The sequence below is a fragment of the Pezoporus occidentalis genome, unplaced genomic scaffold (genome assembly GCF_034315485.1).
Source record: "Pezoporus occidentalis ecotype Australia unplaced genomic scaffold, CSIRO_AGI_Poc_V1 ctg7, whole genome shotgun sequence".
In the NCBI taxonomy this organism is placed as follows: domain Eukaryota; kingdom Metazoa; phylum Chordata; class Aves; order Psittaciformes; family Psittacidae; genus Pezoporus; species Pezoporus occidentalis.
The window spans coordinates 10,782,827-10,806,140 of NW_026916052.1; the positions used below are offsets into that span (position 1 = coordinate 10,782,827).

General features: G+C 40.0%; 1 protein-coding gene across 1 annotated transcript; it reads left to right on the top strand.

The window, feature by feature from the left end:
- Positions 1–291: 291 nt before the first annotated feature.
- IYD (iodotyrosine deiodinase) lies at positions 292–16,491 on the top strand. The gene is made up of 5 exons (XM_062641708.1): positions 292–571; positions 9,948–10,142; positions 12,695–12,854; positions 13,971–14,127; positions 15,915–16,491. The coding sequence occupies exons 1-5, from the start codon at positions 391–393 to the stop codon at positions 16,095–16,097; spliced, it is 876 nt and encodes a 291-aa protein (XP_062497692.1). The 5' UTR covers positions 292–390; the 3' UTR covers positions 16,098–16,491.
- Positions 16,492–23,314: the final 6,823 nt, after the last annotated feature.

A 23,314-nucleotide genomic window follows, 5' to 3' on the forward strand; every position in this document is an offset into this window, starting at 1 on the left:
AGTTCTTTCTCATAATCGTTGTTACATGGAAGATTACTGGGATCTCAGTAACAATAAAAATATAGGGGAGAAGTCTTTGGCCTTAGTCTGGTGTTTTGGATGATTTGTTTTTCATATTGCACTCTACAGCATTTATGCATTTGTAAATGGTCTGTGCCTCTCCTCACTGTTTATTAGCAGGTTCTTCCCTGAAAACATATAAACCTGGGTCTGCTTAAGAGCCAGAGCACATCACAGATGAGACTGTGGGGGTGGTGGCCAAAAAATAAAAGCTGGATAGGGTCAAGGACTGAACCTTGGGTCCACCCCTTTCTGCTTACTGCCGTTCTGCTCTTCCCTTTTCAGAGGAAACTACTGAACTTGGTAGGAAGACTCCACTGTTCCATAATCATGGCACTCTTTTCTTCATTAACCCCAGTCTTTATAGCCATTATATGTATTTTGATTTGGGTAATACTAAAGAAGATTGATGGAGAGAAGGAAAAATATGAGACTAAAAGCAAGCCTCTATCTCATCCAGGGGTGGATGAAGATTTAAAAGATGGCACAGACCACCACTTAGAGGAAGAAGGTAAGGAAAAACTTATACATCTGAGCACTTTTGTTGTTTGAAGTCTATCTGCTGATATGAATAAGGGAGATGTGATCTTCTGGACTTCTCTGCAGTGATAGCAACACATAGTGCTACAGTGGTGCTGTGTCCCGAGCTTCTCAGCTCCCTGGAAGGAGGCCATGTTATGACACCCTTGATGTAAATCTCAATTTCCCCCAGATCTGGCGTGTCAGAATGCAAAAGGAAAATCATTTTTCCAAGGCTTCTGTCTGTCACTTTGCACAGCAAATATCAGATATATGAGGGGCAATGTAGGGAAAGAAAGGAGATACTGATGAAGTCCCCCCAGCTTTTTCCCAGGTCTCACTATTGTGAGCAAAGTGTAGACCCGAACAGAGAGTTTCTATCTGAAAGCTGATTTTGTAGTCTCATTTCACTTTACCATCCAGTGCTACATATTTGGTCTCAGCACCCCTAGAAAAGTTGGAAATGGGTTTTTTAAACTTCTTACAGAAGTCTTTCATCTGTGACTTCTGAGGATGTCCATGAGAGTTTTAGCTGTATTGGAAGTGGGATCTTTTGGGAGCCGAGTTGATCAAATATTTAAGAACAAAATATGGTAATGGTGCTAATCTGTTTACCCAACTGCATATCTGAACCTGTATAGAATGCCTCTTTTTTTTTCAGGAGTGGTTTCTGATGCACAGCTTGAACAAAAGTCTGAGCACAAAATCTATCCTTCCTTCTTTTTGCTCCCTGACTATTCTCCATAAGCTCCATTTATTTCTTTGTGAAATTAAAAACTTCATAGGAAAAGAACTTTGTAGACTTTTATCTTGCAGATAATGTAGGATTTTTTTTTCTTTTAAAGCTAGTTTCAAAGGCTTTTTGTGCGTTTTTTTGTCCTGTCATGACACATTCTCTGTCTGCTTCCAGAAATCTTGAAACTTATATTGATTTTCTGCACATAGACCTGTTTCTAAGGACTGTTCTTTCTCTTTATTTCTCAGTGTTTAGTGTACTTTGTGTTAGTGTTCTTTATCAGTTTCCAGAAATAGTTGATACTTGGAACATTTTAAACCACATTGACTATTTCCCAAGTATTCAAAATGTCTTTAAAGATTACTTCATATGTTGTATCCTTCTTTGTTCAAAGCAAAATAGATTCTCTATAAAATTACTCCATATTTCTTTTCTCACTAATAGCTTACTTGTTCATTTAAATTGCCACAAACTAAAATTCCTGTGGATAGATCAAGTTATAATCTATGAATTATCACTGACACACATCTTTGACTACGGCTGTTTCTATCAGTTAAAAAATTTAGATCCTCTAGATAAACAAACCTAGTAACTCTTAGTAAGGAGTCTCACTGCCACAGCTCCATATATAAAATATTATTCTTTTAGATCTTAGCTGGTTTCCCTTTTATTCAGGTGCTAAATTCCAAACTGTGCTTGTTTGCTATTACTTAAACGAGATGTATTTATTTTTAAATAAGACCTCTCTCAAGTTATCATGCCATCCAACATGAAATTAAGTTTTCTTGCTATGTTGTTTTCAACAACAAAGAATCATCTTTCCCTTAATGGTGTGTGATTCAAACCAACATCTTTGCATATAGGCATGTCTTTTGTTTCTAGAAAAATTAAAATAATTGCATCATGCTTAAGGAAGTTTTTCTTCAGTAGTGGAAAGCCCAGACTAAGTGAGAAGAGACTATGGTAAGGATTTGCTACTCTGCTAATGCTGTAATTAAGGATCAAAACATATTCACTTTGTCAGGGTTAAAATTTTCACTGAGTGCACTAGATGCTGAAACAGAAACATGGATTTAAATAGAGATTTTTTTTTTTTGTAGAAAAGACTATTTTACCTGCTGTGTAAATTCTGCTACTGTACTAACGTATCTTACTTTATCAGAAAAGCTCATTTCTATTTAATGTCTCAAGCTGGCTTGTGTTTAAAGATAAAGTTCCTTTGAAAAGCATTTGAATTAGGTGAGATCAAACATTTTTAAGGTCTGAAGCTAGAATCTAGGGCTGCTGTAGGTGAATGAGTTGAATTTTGAACAGCCCCCTGACAGGAAGGGGTGGCTGAAGACCAAGTCTTTCAGTATGTTTCCATGACCAAGGTGAGAGTGCTTTGCCAAGAGAGTGAAGTGGTTGGTAAGAAAAACACTGAACTTACTCAGCCAACCTCAGCCCTGTGAACATTCTCTGAAGTGGCACCAGCAGGGATGCTGCCCCTGAGAGGGGCATACCTTCAAGCAGCAAAGCACTGAATGTAAGCAGATGAACTGCTTGGACAGATTCAGTAGAGTCACTTATTGACAGTGAAAGGTTGAAGGGGAGGGCCAAGTGCTCCCAAGCTTGTCTGTGTTATTGTTTCAGTAGCTGAAGAGAAGGATGTTTGTCAGAGCAGCCAGAAACCCAGCTCTTTGGTTAAGTGGAAAGCATTCACTCAGTCAATTTGTTTAATGCTTTAACTGGCAGTACTTCAGATTTGTTTGCATACCCATCTGTCCTGGAACTTCTTCCTTCATTTATGAGATCCAGAATGAGAGATTGTTGTGCTGTGGATTGGCAAGAATGGGCTGTGTGTATGTTTATCTGGTTGTGTCTTGCATTAGAACATGTGTGGTTATCAGTTAGATACGGATGAAACAGACGTTTCTTCAGCCTTGTCTTGAATGATGAATCACAAGGTTTGTCTTCTAGTGGTGGGCATCTAATCCCAAAGTGGTAATGCCTCATCTCCCACTGATTCAGGTTTACACAATAAGATATGGATTGTTGCAAAGACAAGTTCAGTCTTTAGCTCAGGGAGCTTATTGTATATTGGTCACTTTCTTGGTTGTATATTCAGATCAGTACAATTGACAGATAAAGTAAACACAGAATTTACAGTGCTGTGGAGGATGAGGTTGAATTTCATTTGTATCCTTGTTACCCTGGGGATAAGTTATAAAGATTAATAGCAAAGGCATTTTATTGCTGTGTATTTAGTTGTGGGGACTTTGGTGATGCACTCAAGGACTAGAAAGCAATGTACAAAGGCCCGAAAGTTCCATCTCTTCTGAAAGTGCCCTGCTCATTGCTTGTGATGATATCTCCCATTTATAGGATTTCTCTCTGCAAGTTCAAAAGATTCTTTTAATACTACTACTGACATAAATGAGGCAGTAGCATTGAATTTTCCAATTTGATGACACTTCATGCTTTGTGTCATTTAGGAACACAGGATTTATGCGGAGATGATGCATTATTGTATTATTTTCCAGCCCTGGTGTATATCCTCCTGTGGTTTATAGACAGCAAACAGATTACCACTCAGCTTTCCTTTTGCTACATAAACCAGCAAATCTCTTTATAAAACAGCTGCTCCATTCCCCTGAAGATCTTAAGAAACCTTCTGCAACTATGTTCCATTTTGAGGCAATTTTCACAATATTTTTGTGCTGGCTTTTTTTTTTTTCCAGGGTCTGCCTCTTGATACTTCTTAGGATCCCTGATTAACTCTTGAGGTTTTCAGGATCAGCCTGCTAACCACTATTTATAACTCACTAGTAAGGCACTCCATCTCTTTTAGCCGTGCAGTCAGTTCAGGATTGGATTCAGGACTGGGATTTCTGTAGTGGCAGATTATGTAGTAGTCTGCCATTAATCAAGCAATAAAAGACAAGACCAGTTGCCCAGCATTTTAAGTCCAAAGATCTGAAAGCTGTCATTATGTGCATTTAATTGTTTTTCTATGCATTGTGTCTTTACACTGGAAAAGAAGATTGGAGAGGAATTCTATGCTTAGAAAGCAGTTCCTTAGAGAAGAAATTGGAAGAGCTGGTTTGGAAAGCAAACACATTGGTCTTGACTGAGGTTTCAACTGGGGCTTCTCAAGGATCAGATTCAGTATCATCTGATAGTATTATACTATCATCAAGTGGTCTTTCCATAAAACCAAGAGATGGACAAGTGAAATTTCTTAATGACTTGTAACTGGGAGCCAACAACAAAGGGAAGTGTCAGTATATATAAAATAAGTGGCCGATAGAAATTAAATGACAAGTCATTGTTCTGAGTGTATGTTATTCGATATTAATTATAAGAATTTTTGCTACACATTGAGATAAATTATTACACCGTTTGAAGGCTCATTATAACTTCCCATATGAACTGCTGAGCAGAGCACAAACATAACCTTAAAATGTATCCAGAGAGGAGTTTCTGATAGAGTTAAAGAAAAAATACTTTTAAAGTGAGATTTCACTTGGGATGTCTGAGCCAAAACCTTTCCAGGTTTGCTTAAAAAGCAGGAAGACTGATGATTATTGTAAATGTACAACAGAGTTCATGGCAATCTTTGGAAGGTAATAGATGGACTAGCAGGATGTCTGTTGTCCATCAAATGATGCAACACATGTGATGTAAACAAGACATTTGTAGTATTGTATAATGTGACCATACAAACAGGAATATGTCTAAACACAGCAATTAAAGATATAGAGAATATGCACTAAACAGATGGTGCTGATAATGATTTTAGCTTAGCATATGGATAATGTTAACTGCTAAGAATGAATGGTAGACACATGGTGTCAGAGAATAAATAATAGCTTAATTTATTAAAAAAATAATTAAATTGTCAGGAGAATTTTGGCTTTGTGTGTCAGTTCTCTCACTTCTGGGCTCTCCTGCCTCAGCCAATATTCCCACTTCTGAGTGCATTAAGGTTTTTAAAGTTTTGCTTACAAAACTTAAGCTTAGATATAGTGATTCTCACACTTTGATTCTCTCTAGTCACCTCAACTTTGTCCCATGTTCAGAATCTTTGAAAGCAGATTCCTTTTTTCACCATGTTGTTAAGTTGAACCATCCTGACCACAAAGCAGTTTCACTTTTCACGTCTTTTCTTCTCTTCTATTTACATGAAGGGGGGAAAAAAAAAACAAAACCAAACAATGCAAAAGAAGCGAACAAGCCTCTGAAAATTTAACTTGGCTTTACCTTGGGTAATACTGCAAGTTTTATACTTCCTGTCCTAGGAGGTGTTGCGTTAACTAATCCCTTTCTTCCATTCCTAGTTGCCTATAGATCATTTAAGTGAGATGTTTATTCAACCAATTACATTTGAGATTATTTTTATACCTCTTGATTTAAAGAAATGGAAATTTCTCTGCTTCCTGATCCCTGAATTCTTCAGTCTGAGTTATCTAGCTTAATTTCCCTTAATCCCTTTTTTTTCCCCAAGTTTGTTCCCTTAAAAATTGAAAGTCACAGTTATATGCTTACTTTTCCTCAGCCTTTGAGTTTGTCAATTAAATTGAATCAACTGATAATCTCACTTTAGTGGTGCCTTTTTGGTTTTTTTTTGTAATGTCCTCCCTTCTCACTGAAACCAAAGTGAAGAGATTCACTGCACCGAGAGAAGAACAGGTTGTTTGATTAAGGTGTGGGATGCTTCAGCTAGGAAGCCTGGTTTCTTAATATTTCTTCTTCATTCTGTACCTAGAAAATTATGCTTCTGACTGATACTTAATAACAATGATGTGGTTGAGGCAATATGTCTCTATTAAAGGTGTGTTCTGACCTAGATGTGACCTTGGGGGCCTCTACAGGCTTCACGCTATAAAAGAAGTGTATTTCAAAAAACAAGCCTTTGTTTACACGTTTCCTGGGTCCAGCAGTAGCAGTCATTTTTCTCCTTCTTAGTGGCTGGTGCAGTGCTGTGGTTTTGACTTTCAGCCTGAGAACAACTGATAACACTGATGGTTTTAGTTGTTGCTCAGTAATGTTTACTCTGACCAAGGACTTTGTAAGTCTCATGCTCTGCCAGGGAGGAGGGGAAGCCGGGAGGAAGCAGAGACAGGACACCTGACCCAAGCTAGCCAAAGAGGTATTCCATACCACAGCACGTCATGCCCAGTATGTAAACTGGGGGCAGTTACCTGGAAGGGGTAGATCACTGCTCGGTTGGGCTGGGTGTCGGTCAGTGAGTGGTGAGCAGTTGTATTCTCTTCCCTTGTTATTTCCCTTATTATTATTATTATTGGTGGTAGCAGCAGTGATTTGTGTTATACCTTAGTTACTGGACTGTTCTTATCTCAACCCATGGGAGCTACATTCTTTCAGTTCTCCTCCCCATCCCTCTGGGAGCAGGGGGAGGAAGTGGGGTGGAGTAAGCAAGCAGCTGCATGGTTCTGAGTTACCAGATGGGCCTAAACCACAACAACATGCTACTTTTTACTTCTTTACAGTCTACAACATCCATAATTTCTTATTTTTTAATTGATATGCTTCCTGCACAAGTCAAAGCAGGTACTGCTATTGTTATTGCATCTTCATTCTTCCCTCCCTGTCATGTTTTGTCCTGTACAGGCACTTATAGCTCATCCAGTGTGCTACCTAGGCCTCTGCACTGAACTGGCAACAAGCAACATCTTCTCTGGATTAAGCACATCATCTGAGGGAGTTCTCTGACTGCTGTTCTCATCCATATAAGTAATTTAATCTTGCACTTCTTCATTCTGTTCTTCAACTTTCATGTATGTATTGATGGTTTATCACCTACTTGTCTTTCCTCTCCTTGTGTTTCAAAACCAGGTACAGAGATTACAGAAATTTCATCCATCTTTGTTCTGATTTGACAAATCTTCTTTCTAAAGATTTTCAGTATTTTATAGACTAGTCTTCATAGAATCATAGAATCATAGAATAGTTAGGGTTGGAAAGGACCTTAAGATCATCTAGTTCCAACCCCCCTGCCATGGGCAGGGACACCTTACGCTAAATCATATCACCCAATCTCTAACTTGAAATGATTTCCTTCTTTTTGAACTTTGATAAAAACCTCATCACAAGAAAGTAAATAGTGAGAGCACATAAAAACTCTTGGGACCTGAAGTGAGTTTTAATTGACTGTTTCTAGGCTAGAAATAGTCTATTTCCCAGGACACTCAACACTGTAAACTTGTGAAATATGTAGGGATGATCATCTTGGCACATTGATATAAGCACAAATAGTATAGTCTGACCTGAATTTTTCACCAGGACACTAATACAATACCTACTTTCAGTATAGTTTTCTGGTCAGGTTCTGCTTTCCAATAGACAATACACAACCTCAGCTGATTTCAGGAAGTTTTTTTGTTGTCATAAGGAAAATATTTCTCCCATTTAGAAACTACTCTCACATGAGTACATATGGAGAAAATTAACATGTGTATCATTCTGTGTAACTAAATCTCAATTAAGTTCAGCAATGAATATCTTTGATGTAGTTTCAGTACTGCTATACAAGATGGTTTGGGAGGGAGAATTAGTTTTATTGGACCAGTAATGACAGTTGCAGGAGGGCAGCTAGCTTCCAGACTTGTAAGTCCTTTGCGAGGAGATTGCAGGAGAGGCTATGTCCCAAAGCTTGCTGATTTTCCATCTTATCTGTGTCAGTGGACACCTTCTGAATTTCTCTACTGGCCAGACATTTCTCAGCCAAGTCAGAAAGGGTTGATGAGTTGCTGTCTCCCTAGTCCTTATGTTTTCCCTTAGGGTTTTATACTTTTGTGGGTCACTACTTTTTCTCTGAAATACTTTGGCTGCCAATTATTACTGTCTTGACTTCTGCCTGTGGAAGATTTTGCATACTGGCTTTTACCAGCTTAACTTAGTGGTCCTTGAAAATGGCATCATATAGTAACATGCACAGCATGGAATGGGTGAAAAAAATGCAGCTTTAAACATCTCCCTACCTTACCTCTCCAGCTACCCTATCACTCCAAAACATGTAGGATGTTGAACACTGGGTCCCAGCAGCAGCTCTTTCTCTCAGCATCCTATTGCACCACGCTACTTGCTAGTGTAAACATAGCCTTTTACCCCTGTGGTATTCCTTTCAGTGAGTGTGGAGGAGGAAGAGCAAAAAAAAATAGGGGTGTGAAAGTTTCTGAAAGAGAATATCACCAGAATCCTAGCAAAGGGGCAAATCTTAGACAGCCAGTTGCCATTGAAGTGTAAATAATCTGCTTTACTAAGTCTAAACCACAAAGGGAACACTAGGAAGAGGCATCCTTTTCCTTTTTCATTTGAGTGTGCAAGACAGCCACAAAAATAATTTTTACAATGGGTCACTGCTTCCCATTACCCTGGTGTCAGGTCCTTGCAGGCTGTGACTGAGAGTGCTTAATGCAGGCATGAAATGCTAAACAAAACACATTTTCTGGGTGACTTCTTTGTATGAAAAATGAAATATATGTTATTTAGGGACCAGAATAATTCTGTTTAGACTCAACATATGACACTGGATGTATTGCAGTCTCTTTCACATGCTGAGCCACACTTGTGAATATTTCACTGCTGTTTGTAAAATGAACAAAAAATCAGCTTGGTCTCTAAGCAACTGCATGCTACTAAAACACAGAAATAATTGCTGTTTGAATTTGCACTGGAGATTGCTATGATTCCAGAATAATAGCCTAGCAGTGACTGAAAAAGAACTGGAATATTTTTTCCTGACTCAGCCCTCTGTGGCAGATTGCTCAATACTATTGACTGGTCAAAATGCAAAGCTTAAATGGCTTTAACTTCCGCATCATAGTTGCAAAAAATGCTATCACTGCTGTTTCTAGGAATGTAGGGGAGAAAGAGGAGATCTCAGAGACAATAGAAGTGGTATTTAAAAAAACCCAAAGAGACAGTTTTCAGTGAAATGAGGAACCATTTTGAGTTCTTAAATGAAAGAGAAGAAACATAATACCCTACATTTGATATGTTGTTATCCTAAGTATAGATGCCTGTCATCCATTTCCCCTTATGCTGAAAGTATCATGAAACTGAAGAACTTAACCACAAAGTCACATTTGCAGAGCCTAAACTTGTGCTTCTGCTATGAACCATGAATATGGAAAAAGCTGACACTCAGCTCTTCAGGGGAGATTTTACATCTATTGATTGTTAAGTCCTCTTTCTAATGTCAGTAATTTAATTTTTTTTCTGATTAGACTGCTCAGAAAGGGACATACCTTTGCATTTACTGATTGAGAAAAGTAAGCTGAAGGTTTGGCCACATTTTTACCACTGTTTCAGCCTGTAACCCGTTTTTACAGGCTGTCCTGCAGACTGAAGTGGAGAGGACTATATCTTCTTTGTGGATCACACTTGCTACAGCCACCCAGGACCCGCTTCCCTCTTGGTATTTAAACAAGGTGTTTATTCAGTAGCTGAGGCCAGGGATCAATGAGTTGTGTCAACTGGAACCTCAGACTTCGTCTTTATAGTGGTATAGAAGTGGAATGCATGCCAGTGCAGGCCAAAGTGCATTATGGTTGTGAATGCCAAAGATATAAATAGCATTCTCTAGAGGTAAACAAAAGAATTCCTAACCACTTTTGTTTTCTCGCAGAGGTGGATGAAGAGTGGCAAGGACCTGAGGAAAACGTTGCCCATATCCCTTTCTCTGTGGAGCACTACACTGAGGCCGAAATGATTAAAAGGTCAAAGTTGTTTTATGAGCTTCTTAATAAGAGGCGGTCTGTCAGGTTTCTTAGTGATGAGCCGGTCCCCAGGGAAGTTATCGATAATGTCATCAGAACAGCAGGTATGGTACCAAGTGGTTCAAGGTCTGAAAAAAGAGGATCAGCATTGCTGTTCAACAGTGTAAAAGTGATGCGGAAAAGCCAAGGGAATCGGCATTTGGCTTATGGTTTTCCTAGTTTCACCTGTAGCCATAATGCGTGAGCACCCGTTGATTGATCGGAAATTAGTCAATTTGAACAACTATGTTTGGTTTGTTTTTTTTCCAGACAAATCAGTGAAATTGTCTCAGCCATAAATGGTTGACATAAATGGTTAGGGTTTACTATGGGAAAGAAGTTTCAGTCTAGAAGAAAAAACTTTTCCTGTCCTTTCAAATCAGTTCCAGGCCCCTCTTGCATATAGCCGAAGTGTTACGATGAGGACCCTAATGGAGGTTATTTAACTGAATGTCAGAAATAAATTTTTTATTTTTTTTATTTTTTGAGAATTCATGGGTTTCAAATCATTACTGTCATGTCCTGGACTAATCTCATCTCTGCTTTAGTAACACAGACTTCAGCCAGGAGTGGTTTTGACCCTTACTATTTCTCTTACTCTATGAACCAGCTACTGCTAATATAGAAAGTATTAGAGAAACTATGTAGAAAAATTTAGAGAAATGTTCAGTAGCCTCTAGCAGGATTAACAATACAGACATTTTTAGCATTCGAGGTGCGTTGTTTTCCCATTAAAAACTGTAAGCAGCTTTGTTACTGCACTGTAACGAGTCTCCATCTTCCTCTAATTAGCTGGGAGTCATTAGAACACTGAGCATGTTTTGGCAAATGCAGCATAGCGAACAAGCCTGGAGTGCAGATGAAGTATTTAGTAATCCTGAAAGCTTTGGGCTGTGTAGAGAAAAAGAAAACAAAGCAAAGCATAAATGTCATCAGTTCTTGGGGAAACCTGAGAAGATTCAAGGGTCACAATATAAACACATTTTAATATAAAAGGTAGTTCAAGCTGCTTATTCAGTATTTCTCAAACTGAAATCAGTGCTTAGGTAAGCAAACATTGTATGTGTTCAAGACCTTCAAATATTTTTGATATGTGTATGAGGGGCTAGAGAGATCTAAATAGATTCCTTATCTGTCAGCCTGCAGAGATAACTATACCTTTCAGTTTCTGGCTTTCATCCTCTAGGCTGTTAAAATATTCTCCAATGATGTTGATGTGTAACAAGAAGAGATGAATGAGCAAGTGCAGATTTAATAATTTGATGCCAACCTCATGAAGTTTAACCATGCCAACTGCAAGGTCCTACACCTGGGTCGGAGCAATCCCAGGCACAGCTACAGGTTGGGCAGAGAAGAGATTCAGAGCAGCCCTGTGGAAAAGGACTTGGGGGTGTTGGTTGATGAGAAAATGAACATGAGCTGGCTGCAGTGTGCGCTTGCAGCCCGGAAAGCCAACCGTATCCTGGGCTGCATCAAGAGGAGCGTGACCAGCAGGTCGAAGGAGGTGATCCTGCCCCTCTACTCTGCTCTTGTGAGACCTCACCTGGAGTATTGTGTGCAGTTCTGGTGTCCTGAACATAAAAAGGACATGGAACTGTTGGAACAAGTCCAGAGAAGGGCCACGAGGATGATCAGGGGACTGGAGCACCTCCCAAATGAAGACAGGCTGAGGAAGTTGGGGCTGTTCAGCCTGGAGAAGAGAAGGCTGCGTGGAGACCTCATAGCAGCCTTCCAGTATCTGAAGGGGGCCTATAGGGATGCTGGGGAGGGACTCATCATTAGAGACTGTAGTGACAGGACAAGGGGTAACGGGTTAAAACTTAAACAGGGGAAGTTTAGGTTGGATATAAGAAGGAAATTCCTTCCTGTTAGGGTGGTGAGGCACTGGAATAGGTTGCCCAGGGAGGTTGTGAATGCTCCATCCCTGGCAGTGTTCAAGACCAGGCTGGACGAAGCCTTGGGTGATATGATTTAGTGTAAGGTGTCCCTGCCCATGGCAGGGAGGTTGGAACTAGATGATCTTAAGGTCCTTTCCAACCCTAACGATTCTATGATTCTAACATGTGCACACCTACATACACCAGCTATCCCTGGGACAACAAACTCAAACCTGTATGCTATATGGCAGATGTCAGCATTGTGCAGCTCCTCATCTTTGTCAGTCAGCAACAGATTCCTGGGGTGGTCACTTAGCCTTGTTTCCCTGAAAGCCATTAGCTTTGCCCTTCAGCTAAAATTGTGTCTCAGAGTTGGATGCATAGTCAGACAGTGTGTTGCTTTTGTTATAACACTTTGCAATATCATTACTGTGTGCATATATTGCACCATAATGCTACCTCATCACAACAACCACAAAGGAATTTATACATCCCTGACCTTGGTTTCCTGTAAGATGGCTGTAAGAAGGTACCAACCTCTGTTGTTGAACTGGGACTTCACAGTCTTTGAGAAAGAAATTGACAGGATTGACTGCCAAAATTTATCTCAGTCCTTTTTTTTCATTGATTCATCCACTTGCTTTGCCATTGCTCAGCCTGAAAGACCATGAGGAAAAGCTGATACCTCTCACCGCGCACCCTCCTTCCTGGGTTTTCATCTTTGCTTGTTTTGTATGAAGGTACTTCACCCAGTGGAGCACACACTGAGCCCTGGACCTTTGTGGTAGTGCAAGATCCATATTTAAAACATAAGATTCGTGAGATTGTAGAAGAAGAAGAAGAAATCAACTACAAAAAAAGGATGGGAGACAGATGGGTTAATGACCTGAAAAGACTGAGGTATGAAAAATTCAGTGAGCTAAGCCGTTTGAGGGGAGCTGTGTTTTAGTCTAGGAAAAACTATATTGGGAAGTTTTAGGCAGACTTTCCCTCTCCATCCCAACTTAATTTCGGGGGGGGGGGCAGGAAATAGCAAAGCTGGAAAATATCCAGCTTATTTTTTAAAACCTTTGCTTGTGATGAAGTGATAAAAGAAGCTTATCTTGAATTCTCCTAGTATCCTTTCCCATTTCTTCCTCCCTCTCACTTTTAATATATTTCTAAGATTCATGTTGGAAAGAAAAACTTAAAAATACATGTAGAATCCTGCCTTCGTGGCTGGTGCGTAAAATGCCTCCAGTAAAAGGGATTATACGCTCTCCATCTTGAAACTCTTCCAAGCATTTGGCTCTATTGTTATTTTTTTTTCATATGTAACCTCTACTGTCACAATGCTTATCCCAGTTTTTTTCTGCTGGTCTCCAAAAAATGAAGCTCCCTAAGTTGTCGGGATCCTTGCTGCCAGCTAAGGTAACGCCACAACTTGCCTCTGTACAAGTGCTGAATTATGCAATATTTCATTGTTCCAAAGTCTGGTTTGCTTAACTTCACACAATGGGAAGATGTCTTCTGAGCCTTGGCTTGTCAAATGAAAGATGTGCATAAAGCTTGAAACTATATTTAGGTTTACACCTTAGACCAAGAAGTTTTGGATTTTTCTACTAGCAGTTTTCCCTAAAATCATGAAAAAGTTGGCACTGCTGGTAACAGGTGAACCTGCAAGTCTGCAAAATCCCAGGAATTAAGCAATTTCAAGGGCAAATGCTTGTAAGGGCAGTTCATAAATAAGAGGTCAAGTCCTACCTTCTATTTTTATGCAATTTCACTCTTGAGAGTGAGCGCATCAACTGCTCGGCTGAATCTTTTGAAACAGAGAACTTTGTTCAAGCTTTTTTTTGGTCAGAAATGTTTCTATTTAAGCTGATAATACTTAATCCTTCACAATAAGTGTTCTAAGATTTAGTTTACTGCCATAAATGTCCCATGCCTTTAGTGTCCCTTTGTAGACAGTAAATGTGACTTACAGGAAAGTGAAAAGGTTGCAAAATAAATGTCTTAAGCACTACTCTTTTGCAGAACAAACTGGATCAAAGAGTACTTGGACACTGCTCCATATCTGATCCTCATTTTCAAGCAGGTATATGGGTGGCTTCCCAATGGCAAAAAGAAGACCCACTACTACAATGAAATCAGTGTTTCTATTGCCTGTGGTATCCTGCTTGCTGCACTGCAGGTATGCTGACAGAACAGACATACTGGGAATCAGTATATTGGTTTGGATTACATACTAAGACTATTTTACCCAAATGAGGGTGGAGCCCAATTTAGATTTTAACATTATCAGTCTTCTGTATTACTCCAATTCCTGAAACTACATCTTAGTTTTGAGTTTTAAAGTTATTCTGCACATGTTTATGTCTGAGAGGGTGATTCCTATTCTCTGGTTAACAGGAATAAAAACATAATGAAGCTTACTTCCAGAGTTGTCACTCTGCTTCTGGCACAAGCTTTAGCTCCTGTGGTTTCTGTCTTGTGCTAACAGGGCTGACAGGGTCTGCAGACTACCCTAGCACAGCTGTGCAGTGCCACGCTGCCCCCTTCTTTTCAGTAACCCCTAAAAAAATGGCTTGACCCCAAATCATTTTCAGTTCATAGTGCTGAAAAAAAATCAGGGACATATTTCACAGAAGAAGCTGCACTATTTCAATCAGTCTTTCTGAGGCGTTTCCAAAAGTGAACTGATTTCTAAAGCTCAGCATGTTTGACACCAGTCAGTGGATTTTCTCAGTGGTTTCTCCATGTTCAGTTCTGCATGTTGTATCTGATGTACTCACACAAGTGTTTAAATAGTGAAGCTCTTCCGATAGTTAACTTGGCCTGTCAGGAAGATAACAGCAAGGTGCCACCTCTTATGTCAGACCTATTTCCTGCCGGGAACTGACATTTCTCCTCCATTCTGTTTTGAGTGACGCTTCCCTTCCCTCATTGCTGCTCCTTCAGGGTTCTTCAGATACAGGAAATCTGAGAAGTGAGCAAGCAGTGCAGAAGCACATTGCTGTGGTGTTGCTGCTCTGCAGCTGCACAGTGCTCTGTATTGTCCCTTCATGGAGCTGGGAGCAAAGGGAGTGCACATGGAATGGGGCAGAACTAACACTATGTCACTAGTGCCATAGTCAGAAACAGTAGGACTGACAAGGAGAGCCAGCCCATCATTAGGTGGAATTTCTGAGGCTCCCTATGAACTGATAGGCTCCTTAGTGCTGCCTCTTTCCCAACTCCTAGAAATTAACTGACACGACTAGTGTAAGTGAAAGTAGAATGATGTATCTGCCAGGGAAACAAACAGATCCTTAAGACTTTTAGTACAAGGCAGATGTATAAGAAGTTGGACAGAGTACCAGGAAAAAAAAAGACTATTTCCGAGACAGTAGATTGTTGTGTGGCTCCATGTGCAGCCTCATCTTCTAAATTACAGTTTGAGACTACATCATGGGTGTTTGGTGTGGTAAATTGTAAAAACCGGTTTTGGGGGTCGGCCTAGATGATCTCCAGAGGTTACTTCCAAATCTAAGAACTCTGATTCTGTGAAAAGATACAGTGCCATGGACTCGTGATATTCAGCACCACCACTATTAGCTCTTCTTTTCAGAAGATTGTAGAGATTACTTAACATGAGAAGCCCATTGCCTGAGCACTTCTCCCTGGCTGACTTTTATATCTCAAAGCCTGTAGCCATGGGCCCCCCATTACAGTGAGCACTGCAGGCAGACCCTGCTGTACAGCACATAAACATTTCAGGCAGAATTTGTGTTTGTTGTACTTCTCTGTAAGCAAAACAGGCATCTTTTTGTGGTACTGTTGAGGCTATTAGTAAATCAGATGTTCTAAAGCCTGCAGCAGAGTCTAACACAGCAACATTTCTGGGCTAATCAATAGGAGAATGTGTAATGGTCCTGTACAAAATAATGGATACAGAGTGCAGACCTCTGTCTCATTCTATTGCTGTCTGTCTTGCTGCAGAACGTGGGTCTGTACACAGTGACCTCCACGCCTCTCAACTGTGGCCCCCAACTCCGGGTGCTGCTCCAGCGCCCAGCAAACGAGAAGCTACTCTTGTTGCTCCCTGTTGGCTATCCCAGGAAAGATGCTACTGTGCCTGCACTGACTCGAAAGCCGCTGGAAGACATCATGGTAGTCATGTGAGCCCAGTGCCACTAGGAAGAAGCACATTCCTACTGATAGCTTGTAAGCAGCAGCCCACTGAAGTTGTCACTGCTGTTTCTGTGTATCATCCTCCTATATCACTGCTGTTCTGGCAGTTTACACCTGTATTCCTCTTAGGGCTAGTAGTCTACCAATAGCATTGAACAGTCACGCACTGTGCATTTGGCAGGTGCTATTATCAGTGTGACCAGGCAGTTGTTCCAGGAGACATATACAATGGGATTTAAATGACCTTCATCACTTGATTATTCTTATGCATTGTAGGGATAAATCTTTACTTGAACATATATTTTCCTTATACTTTCATGATTACCCAGCTATTTTCACTTCAGAATTTTAATGGAGGCTGTATTAAAAGATATAAAAGGTCAAACTTTGCTGTCTTATCTTGATCAGTGTGTGCTATTTACTGTGCTCCCCTTCCCCTTCACTGTGTTCAGTTCTGCATAGGAGGAAGCCATTTTGCTTATATATAGTAGCATTTTCCCTACTTGACTGATCTAAAAAAAACTTGCCTACACCAGGCTTTCTTAAACTATTGCTAGTACAGGAGTCTTTTTCTGGGGGAGATCTAGTAGGATCAAGATGTCCAAGTAATTTCCTTGTTACCATTTATTTATACATGTTCCACGCACTGTTAGATCATATGACAGCTATCTAATGTGCTCCTTATATTTGCTACTTCTGCTGGAAGCAGCCCAGAGAAAACTACTATTCTAAATATCCTGTTTATACATACAACTATACCAGTTTAATACCCTGGATTTTAAATGGCTTTAGAGACCCTGACACATGAGAGATGCTTTCATGTCACACCAAATCAGGTATATTTAGGTTTAAGACCGCTTCCTATAAAGGCAATGCTCCCTATTGAAAGCCCTATCTACACGCAGGATGTGGCTGGGCACTAGCGTGAATTGCTCACTGGAAGGATGGACGCTGCCGATGCCTGCGCTGGCAGAGCCCCCTCGTGGGGTTGTGGTTCCTGCCGGCTCTGCCTGCGGCGCAAGATGAGAACGCTGAAATCAGAGATGTCAGCCCCTGAAGCTGTCTCTGTTCTGTGAAATCCTTTCCCACCCTGTTCTCTGCTGCATGTAACGTCAGGCAAATTTGGTCAGATTGGCTTCAGCTTTCTTTGGGTGTTGCTTGAGTTAACTTGCTGTGTCTTGTCTGAAGTCAGTCCTATTCAACGTGACCTGCTGTCTGTTGAGCAAGTGGAGGGGATAATTTGCAGAGGTACAGGGGTGTCAATGCCTCTGTCACACAATGAGAAAAACTATTCTCTTCTGCAGAACATTTTGCTGGTACTTAGTAGGCATGACCATGTGTTCACCTGTTTTACTAGACCCATTTCAAATCCTCAGCAGTACAGCAATGGCAGGAAGAGTTTCCCATGCAGACCTAGTCTGAAGTGAGCTTTTATAACTACAGTAAAGTAAAAAAGGAAGACCTATGCATACATGCTTGCAAGGTCTAAAAGCTAGTCAGGGAGAGAGGGATGAGCTGAACCAAGCCAAGCCTGACAAGCTGCAGGTCTCCAGTTATCAGGAATACATATTAAAGGTGCTGTAGCAAGCTGTCCCTCTGTGCAGATGTTTGTCATACCACGCCATTTCAAAGAACAGTTCATACCTGCTGTACGTGTATATAAGCCATGTTATTTTAAGTTTGTTCAGTTTCACTCAGAGTTCACATCAATTGAGAACTGAATCTCTATTCCTTTGCAATCTCTTTATAGCTACAGAAATAAATTGCTGCTGCCTGGCCTTGGTGTGCAAAATAGATGGCATGTTTATTCCATGACAGCATTCACAGGCACTTTTTCAGATGAATTCAGTTTCAAACAGCAGGAGTTTGCATATATAAGGCTATTTCTACTATGGTTTCATAATTAAAAACCAAAGAACTAAACCACTTCTTTGAAAATATACAAAAAATCACCACAATTACAAACACTGGTATATAACAATGTACATCTTTACACCGAAGAAGATTAATGGTGGCTTTTTCCCCCATGTGTTGATTCCAAAAACTAATATATACATAGTAGCTGGAAAAACAAAGCCCTCACACCTACTAGGTGGGAAAGATTCTATCCAGGAAGGCACTTCTGGAATCACAGTGTAAGTAAAAGAAGGGTTATTTTTTTTTTCTCCCATACAAATGCTTATTCAAATGCAAATACTCCAGTAGTATTACAATTGCTGATTATACTGCAGTCTCATATAAATCATATTAGTGCTCCTGTTGTGACAAGCCTACTTAGAATTGCCACTGTTCTCTAATAAGTGTGCTGTCTTTAAACACAAATTAAATAAGAATATCTTTTCCATGCAGAAGATTTGTAAGTAAAATTAAGGTTAGCATTTAAATTGTTTTACATGGGATTTTTCCTTTGTTTGGGTGAAAAATGTTTTTTCAGAAAGAGAACATTCTGGGAGGAATGTCTCCCACACAGCCAGTAGGGATTTGATTTTTATATTCTTCTTGTTCTGTTTGAAACCAAGATTAAAAGACTTGAGGAGATCAGCAAAAGATGCTGGAATTTGGTGTCTGTCTTCGTGATACCTTATGGCCACATGTCTGAAAGACTCTGGGCTCAGTTTACTTACTTCTAGAAAATGACTGTACACTCAGATGGTGACTGAGCCCTTTAGAAAACTTAGCTCTAAATACTAGTTTTCTAGAATCACAGAATAATTAAGGTTGGAAGGGACTTACCCACCCTCTCCAAAACTCTGCTCAAAGCAGGTCTATTTAGACCAGATCACTCAACGTCTTGTCCAGACAAATCTGAAGAACTCTAAGGATGGAAAGTCCGTAACGTCTTAAGGAAACTTGCATGGAATTTTTTTCAGTTCCATAGTGAAAAAATGTTTCTGCTATTTAAGTGGAGTTCTTCATGTTTCAAATCGTGTCTCTAGTAACTCTTGTGCCCTTTTGTTAAAGCATGACTGTTCCTTATAGCCAGTTATTTCCCTTGCTCATAATCAACAGTTGGATGCCACCTTGTGAAAACATGGGTGTTTTTTGGGGGAGGAAAAGCTGCTAACACTGAATAATATTTCTAGGATCTTTCTTTCTTGAACTGCATGGATAAATTTGTGCACATTTAAGGACCCTCACTGTTTGACGTTTGTGAAAAAAAAACGGACTTGAAATGAGGTGCAACATAGTACCCAGCATCACTACCATGATAATTAAAAGAATGAGTATCACGTGTTGTTGGATCCTGAAACCATGGGAAACTGCCTGTTGCCTTCCACTGTGTGGCTGGCTAAACATTGCTTTTGGTATGCTCTTGAATGCAGACCTTTAAGCTATTGCAGTTTACCTGGTTCATTTGCGATACAGCTGACCACAAACTGAGGCAGGGAAGCACTTCTGCTGCTACTCCTGGAGCAGCAGTATCTTACCCACTCCATCATCTTCCATTCCAGCCAGGTGAACCAGAACCCAACTGGTTCTGCTAGAAAGTGATTTTCTTTTTCTTAGTGATTCAGAGTGTAAGGTCTGAGGTCTCTGTTGTGCTGGTATATATGCCTATCTCCACTACAGCTTAGAACTCACCCGAGCTTCCTATAAACTACCAGGGCTGCAGTAACGATATAAATGCACTGCTCTTGGCTTGAAGAAAATAGCAGGTTGTTGGCATTTATCTTCTTCGCAAATAAGTTAAAGCACAGTGCTGCTGTCTTGCATTTGATGGAGATAACTGTGCCCAAGAACAGCTACTGAGTCTGAGCTGGTGTACAGGGATGTATTAAACTGTATTTTATCAGCACTTCTTACCAAATGAATTTATGCTAGTACAATAAAAGCAAAGCAAATTCTGCATGTAAGGGCATCTTAACATGTTGCTGTGTATCCTGCATGAACAGAAGAATGCAAGCCATAACCTCAGGTTGTGGTTTTGCTCTAAGCTGCAGCGCCTCAAAGACTTTCAAGCAAGTAGACATGCAGTCAGCATCTGATTGGTTTATTTCTTTTATTGCTATGTAGATCTCACGGATTAATGGAAAATGAATCTTAAGAAAGCATCTAGCTCATGCTCCAAGGCAGGATCAGCTGTACCTGAATGCCAGGTACTGACAGAGTATGATTATGCAGCACTAATCCACTGCTCCCAGAAAAGCACTTGAAAGAAATGAAAACTTAAAAGCTGGTCCTACCAGAACATAAAAGTGCTAGGAAGCTTTTTTTTTGTTCCAGAGGGGATCAGCCTTGGCTTCATGTTGCTGTCACTGCTCAGACTTCTGTGGATATCATTAGGAAGAGGTCGACTGTTGTGTTCTTCTTGAAGGGTTCCACCCACTTGAGCTTAGTCATCCATACTGCTTTTGCAGAACAGACATTTTATTAATGACTCAGAACTCTCAAGGCATTTCATTATTTCTTTGGCTAACATTCCTTGTAACAGACATCCTAGAGAGCTCTAACCTCTCAGTCAAGTCTTTGCCCATATAGATGGAACCCTGCACTGTGCTTGTGGAGTGTAAACAATGAGAACACTTAGTGGCATGAAAGCTGGGCAAGAAGCCCATTCAAATTTAAGATGGAAGAGAGTCCTTAAAGCTCGAATCAGCACAGCATCAAGACACCAGTCAAAAACCACACCCTGTTCCAGGTTGTGTGTATGTGTAATAACTTACACTTAAAAACCTTAGCTACAAACCTGCAACTGTATTGGACTAGTTCTGATTGAAGCACAATGAAGGCAGTCCAAGACTCGGGTAACACAGTCTAAGACATGGGAAAACAATGCTGGTCAGTGAGATGAGCGATGACCAGAGTGTCAAGGCATCAGTTAACAAGTATTTTTTGATACACAGCATCAAAAGAGGAGGTGTTTGAAGAATTTTTAAGTGCAGAACTGTGAAGTACTTGGACTTATTTATGAGGAGCTGTCCTGAGCCTGAGGGAAAGTTCTTGTCTTTTATATGAGGGTAGGATCTTGTAACTGAGATCACTAGTCTTAGCTTGAAAGGGTGAGACCAGTCAGACAGTTTTGCCCTAGGATATGAATGTTGGTGGAGTTGTCCTAAGGAACTCCTCTTGCAAACACCATGTTCCAAGTATGTATATTGACGGTAGGATAGACGCAAGCACAGCTGTGGAGATGCATGACAATCACAGATGTGCTTCCAAGAGAGGATCTGCTTTAACAAACTGACTTATTTTCCATTGGTTATGCAATAGGGTCACTGGTTTGTAGATTGTGTGCTCGATTTTAGTGAAGCTTTTGTGTTGTTTTTGTAGTGCAAATAGTCCAAATATTGCAAGGCTTTTAACATTTTCAAACTATTGCTTTAGCTCACCCATAGGATGGCAAGAGTTCATGCAGCTTGCAGAAGGCTGTCATAGCCAAGCCTCTGTGGGACCACTCTTTGGTACAGAGAAATATATTCCCTAGTTGCTTGCTGTGAAAGACATCTCTATGAAAGCAGTATCACCATGTGGAAGGGGTAACAAAAACTTTCCAGTTTTGCCTTCCAGGGACAAATAAGTATGAGATACGATGTAAGTCTCATGCAGCAGCTGTTGTGGGAGATGTGAGATAATAAGTAAGGCTGTTGTGACTTCTGGCTTTGTATAAGCAACATACTTGATTTGCAGGTGAGCTGCTGCTTCTCTGACATGGTGACCTAAAAGAATAGCTTTAGAAAGACAGAACTACAGATTGGAAGCCAGGAAAAAAAAAAAGAAGGACTAAAAAAAATAGTGAATTATGTTTTGTTAAAACTGCAAGTGCCTCTGAGAATACTGTCCCTGCAACAGATTTACATGCTTTGCTGCAATCCCAAGGTCTAGCCAGGATTGATGATACACAGTACCTGCCTGCATGAAGTTAATGAGGGCCTAATGGCTTCAGTGTGAAAGACTGTGTGGTAGAAAGGAGTTTTGGGGTAGGGGTCTGAAAGGTTTTAGCAAGGGTAGTTTTGGCATCATAGCATGTTACTAATTATAGTAACACCCAAGACCATTGTGATCATCCCTTTTTCAATCTGAAGATTTTAGGCCACTTCAAGTAATAGCATAATCTATGTGTACCAGTAAACTTCTTCTTTGGGTTTTATGACTAAGAAAAAAGAAACAGCAAGACAAGCTGCAACTACTAGGCAATGCTTAGTGCCCACACCAAGGGGTGAAAGAGTTGAGGGGAAAAAGAGTTTCCAGCACTGCCATAGATGTGTAGGTTGGGGATCAGCCTTTCTGTTTGTTCCTGTTTATGAGCTGGGATACATTAAATTTACAGCCAATTTAATTCAAGGAAATTATGTGGCTATTGAAAAATCTGTGTCACTCCCGAGATCATGTATAAAGGTTGCTACCTTTGTATGTGATGACTTAGCTGTCTCCAAGCAGGATGTATAGGGCCTTTTATTTCTGAAAGTGCTTTTTAGGCTTAATACAATACCACAGCTCATTCTCTAATTTTGGTCTCCATTTCCCTTTTTGCTGGAAAATGGAAATGAGGCACATGGTGGGAGAAGAATAATTTTAAATTCAGTGACATATAAATACTGGTCTAAGTATAAAGGTGCTATAACCAATAAGCAGAGTGTTTGGCAGTTATACATGGCTTTATAAACATAAGCATTAAGTAATCGTGTATTTTACACAGTTTTGCAGAATGACATAAAGTAAGAACATCCTCAAATTTAAACTAGGGTGAATTATCGATTAACTTTAGTATTAGCTGGTCCTACAAAAGGAAGAAAAACTTCAAAATGAAGCATTGAAATATTTATAAATATCTATTTAAAAATCAAAACCTACTGGAGATACTGAATCATTTTGATTAACTGCATTTTTTCATGCTTTTGAACATCATTGAAAGAATAGTGATTATTTCTTTTTACTGCTTTGGAGACCAAAGCAGCGTACACAAGTGTAATCACTTGAAAGAGTTAGGATCTCTTTCATGCTGAACTGTATTTCAGACTGCCCTTGAAATGATAAATTGTATTTTTAAGCCGTCTGCCAGCTAAGATGTTAAGGCAACAACTGATCATCTGTACGTAGGATTTCAGACTGCATTTCAGCTTAACGGTATGATTTGAACAAGGCTTTGTAGCTCATTTCTGTAGCTCAGTGAGATCTGCGAGACAAACATGATGCACAAACTTTAAATACGTTATGTCTCGAACATCTCACTTTGCTACAACAGAATCATAAATGAAAAGTGCTCAGTG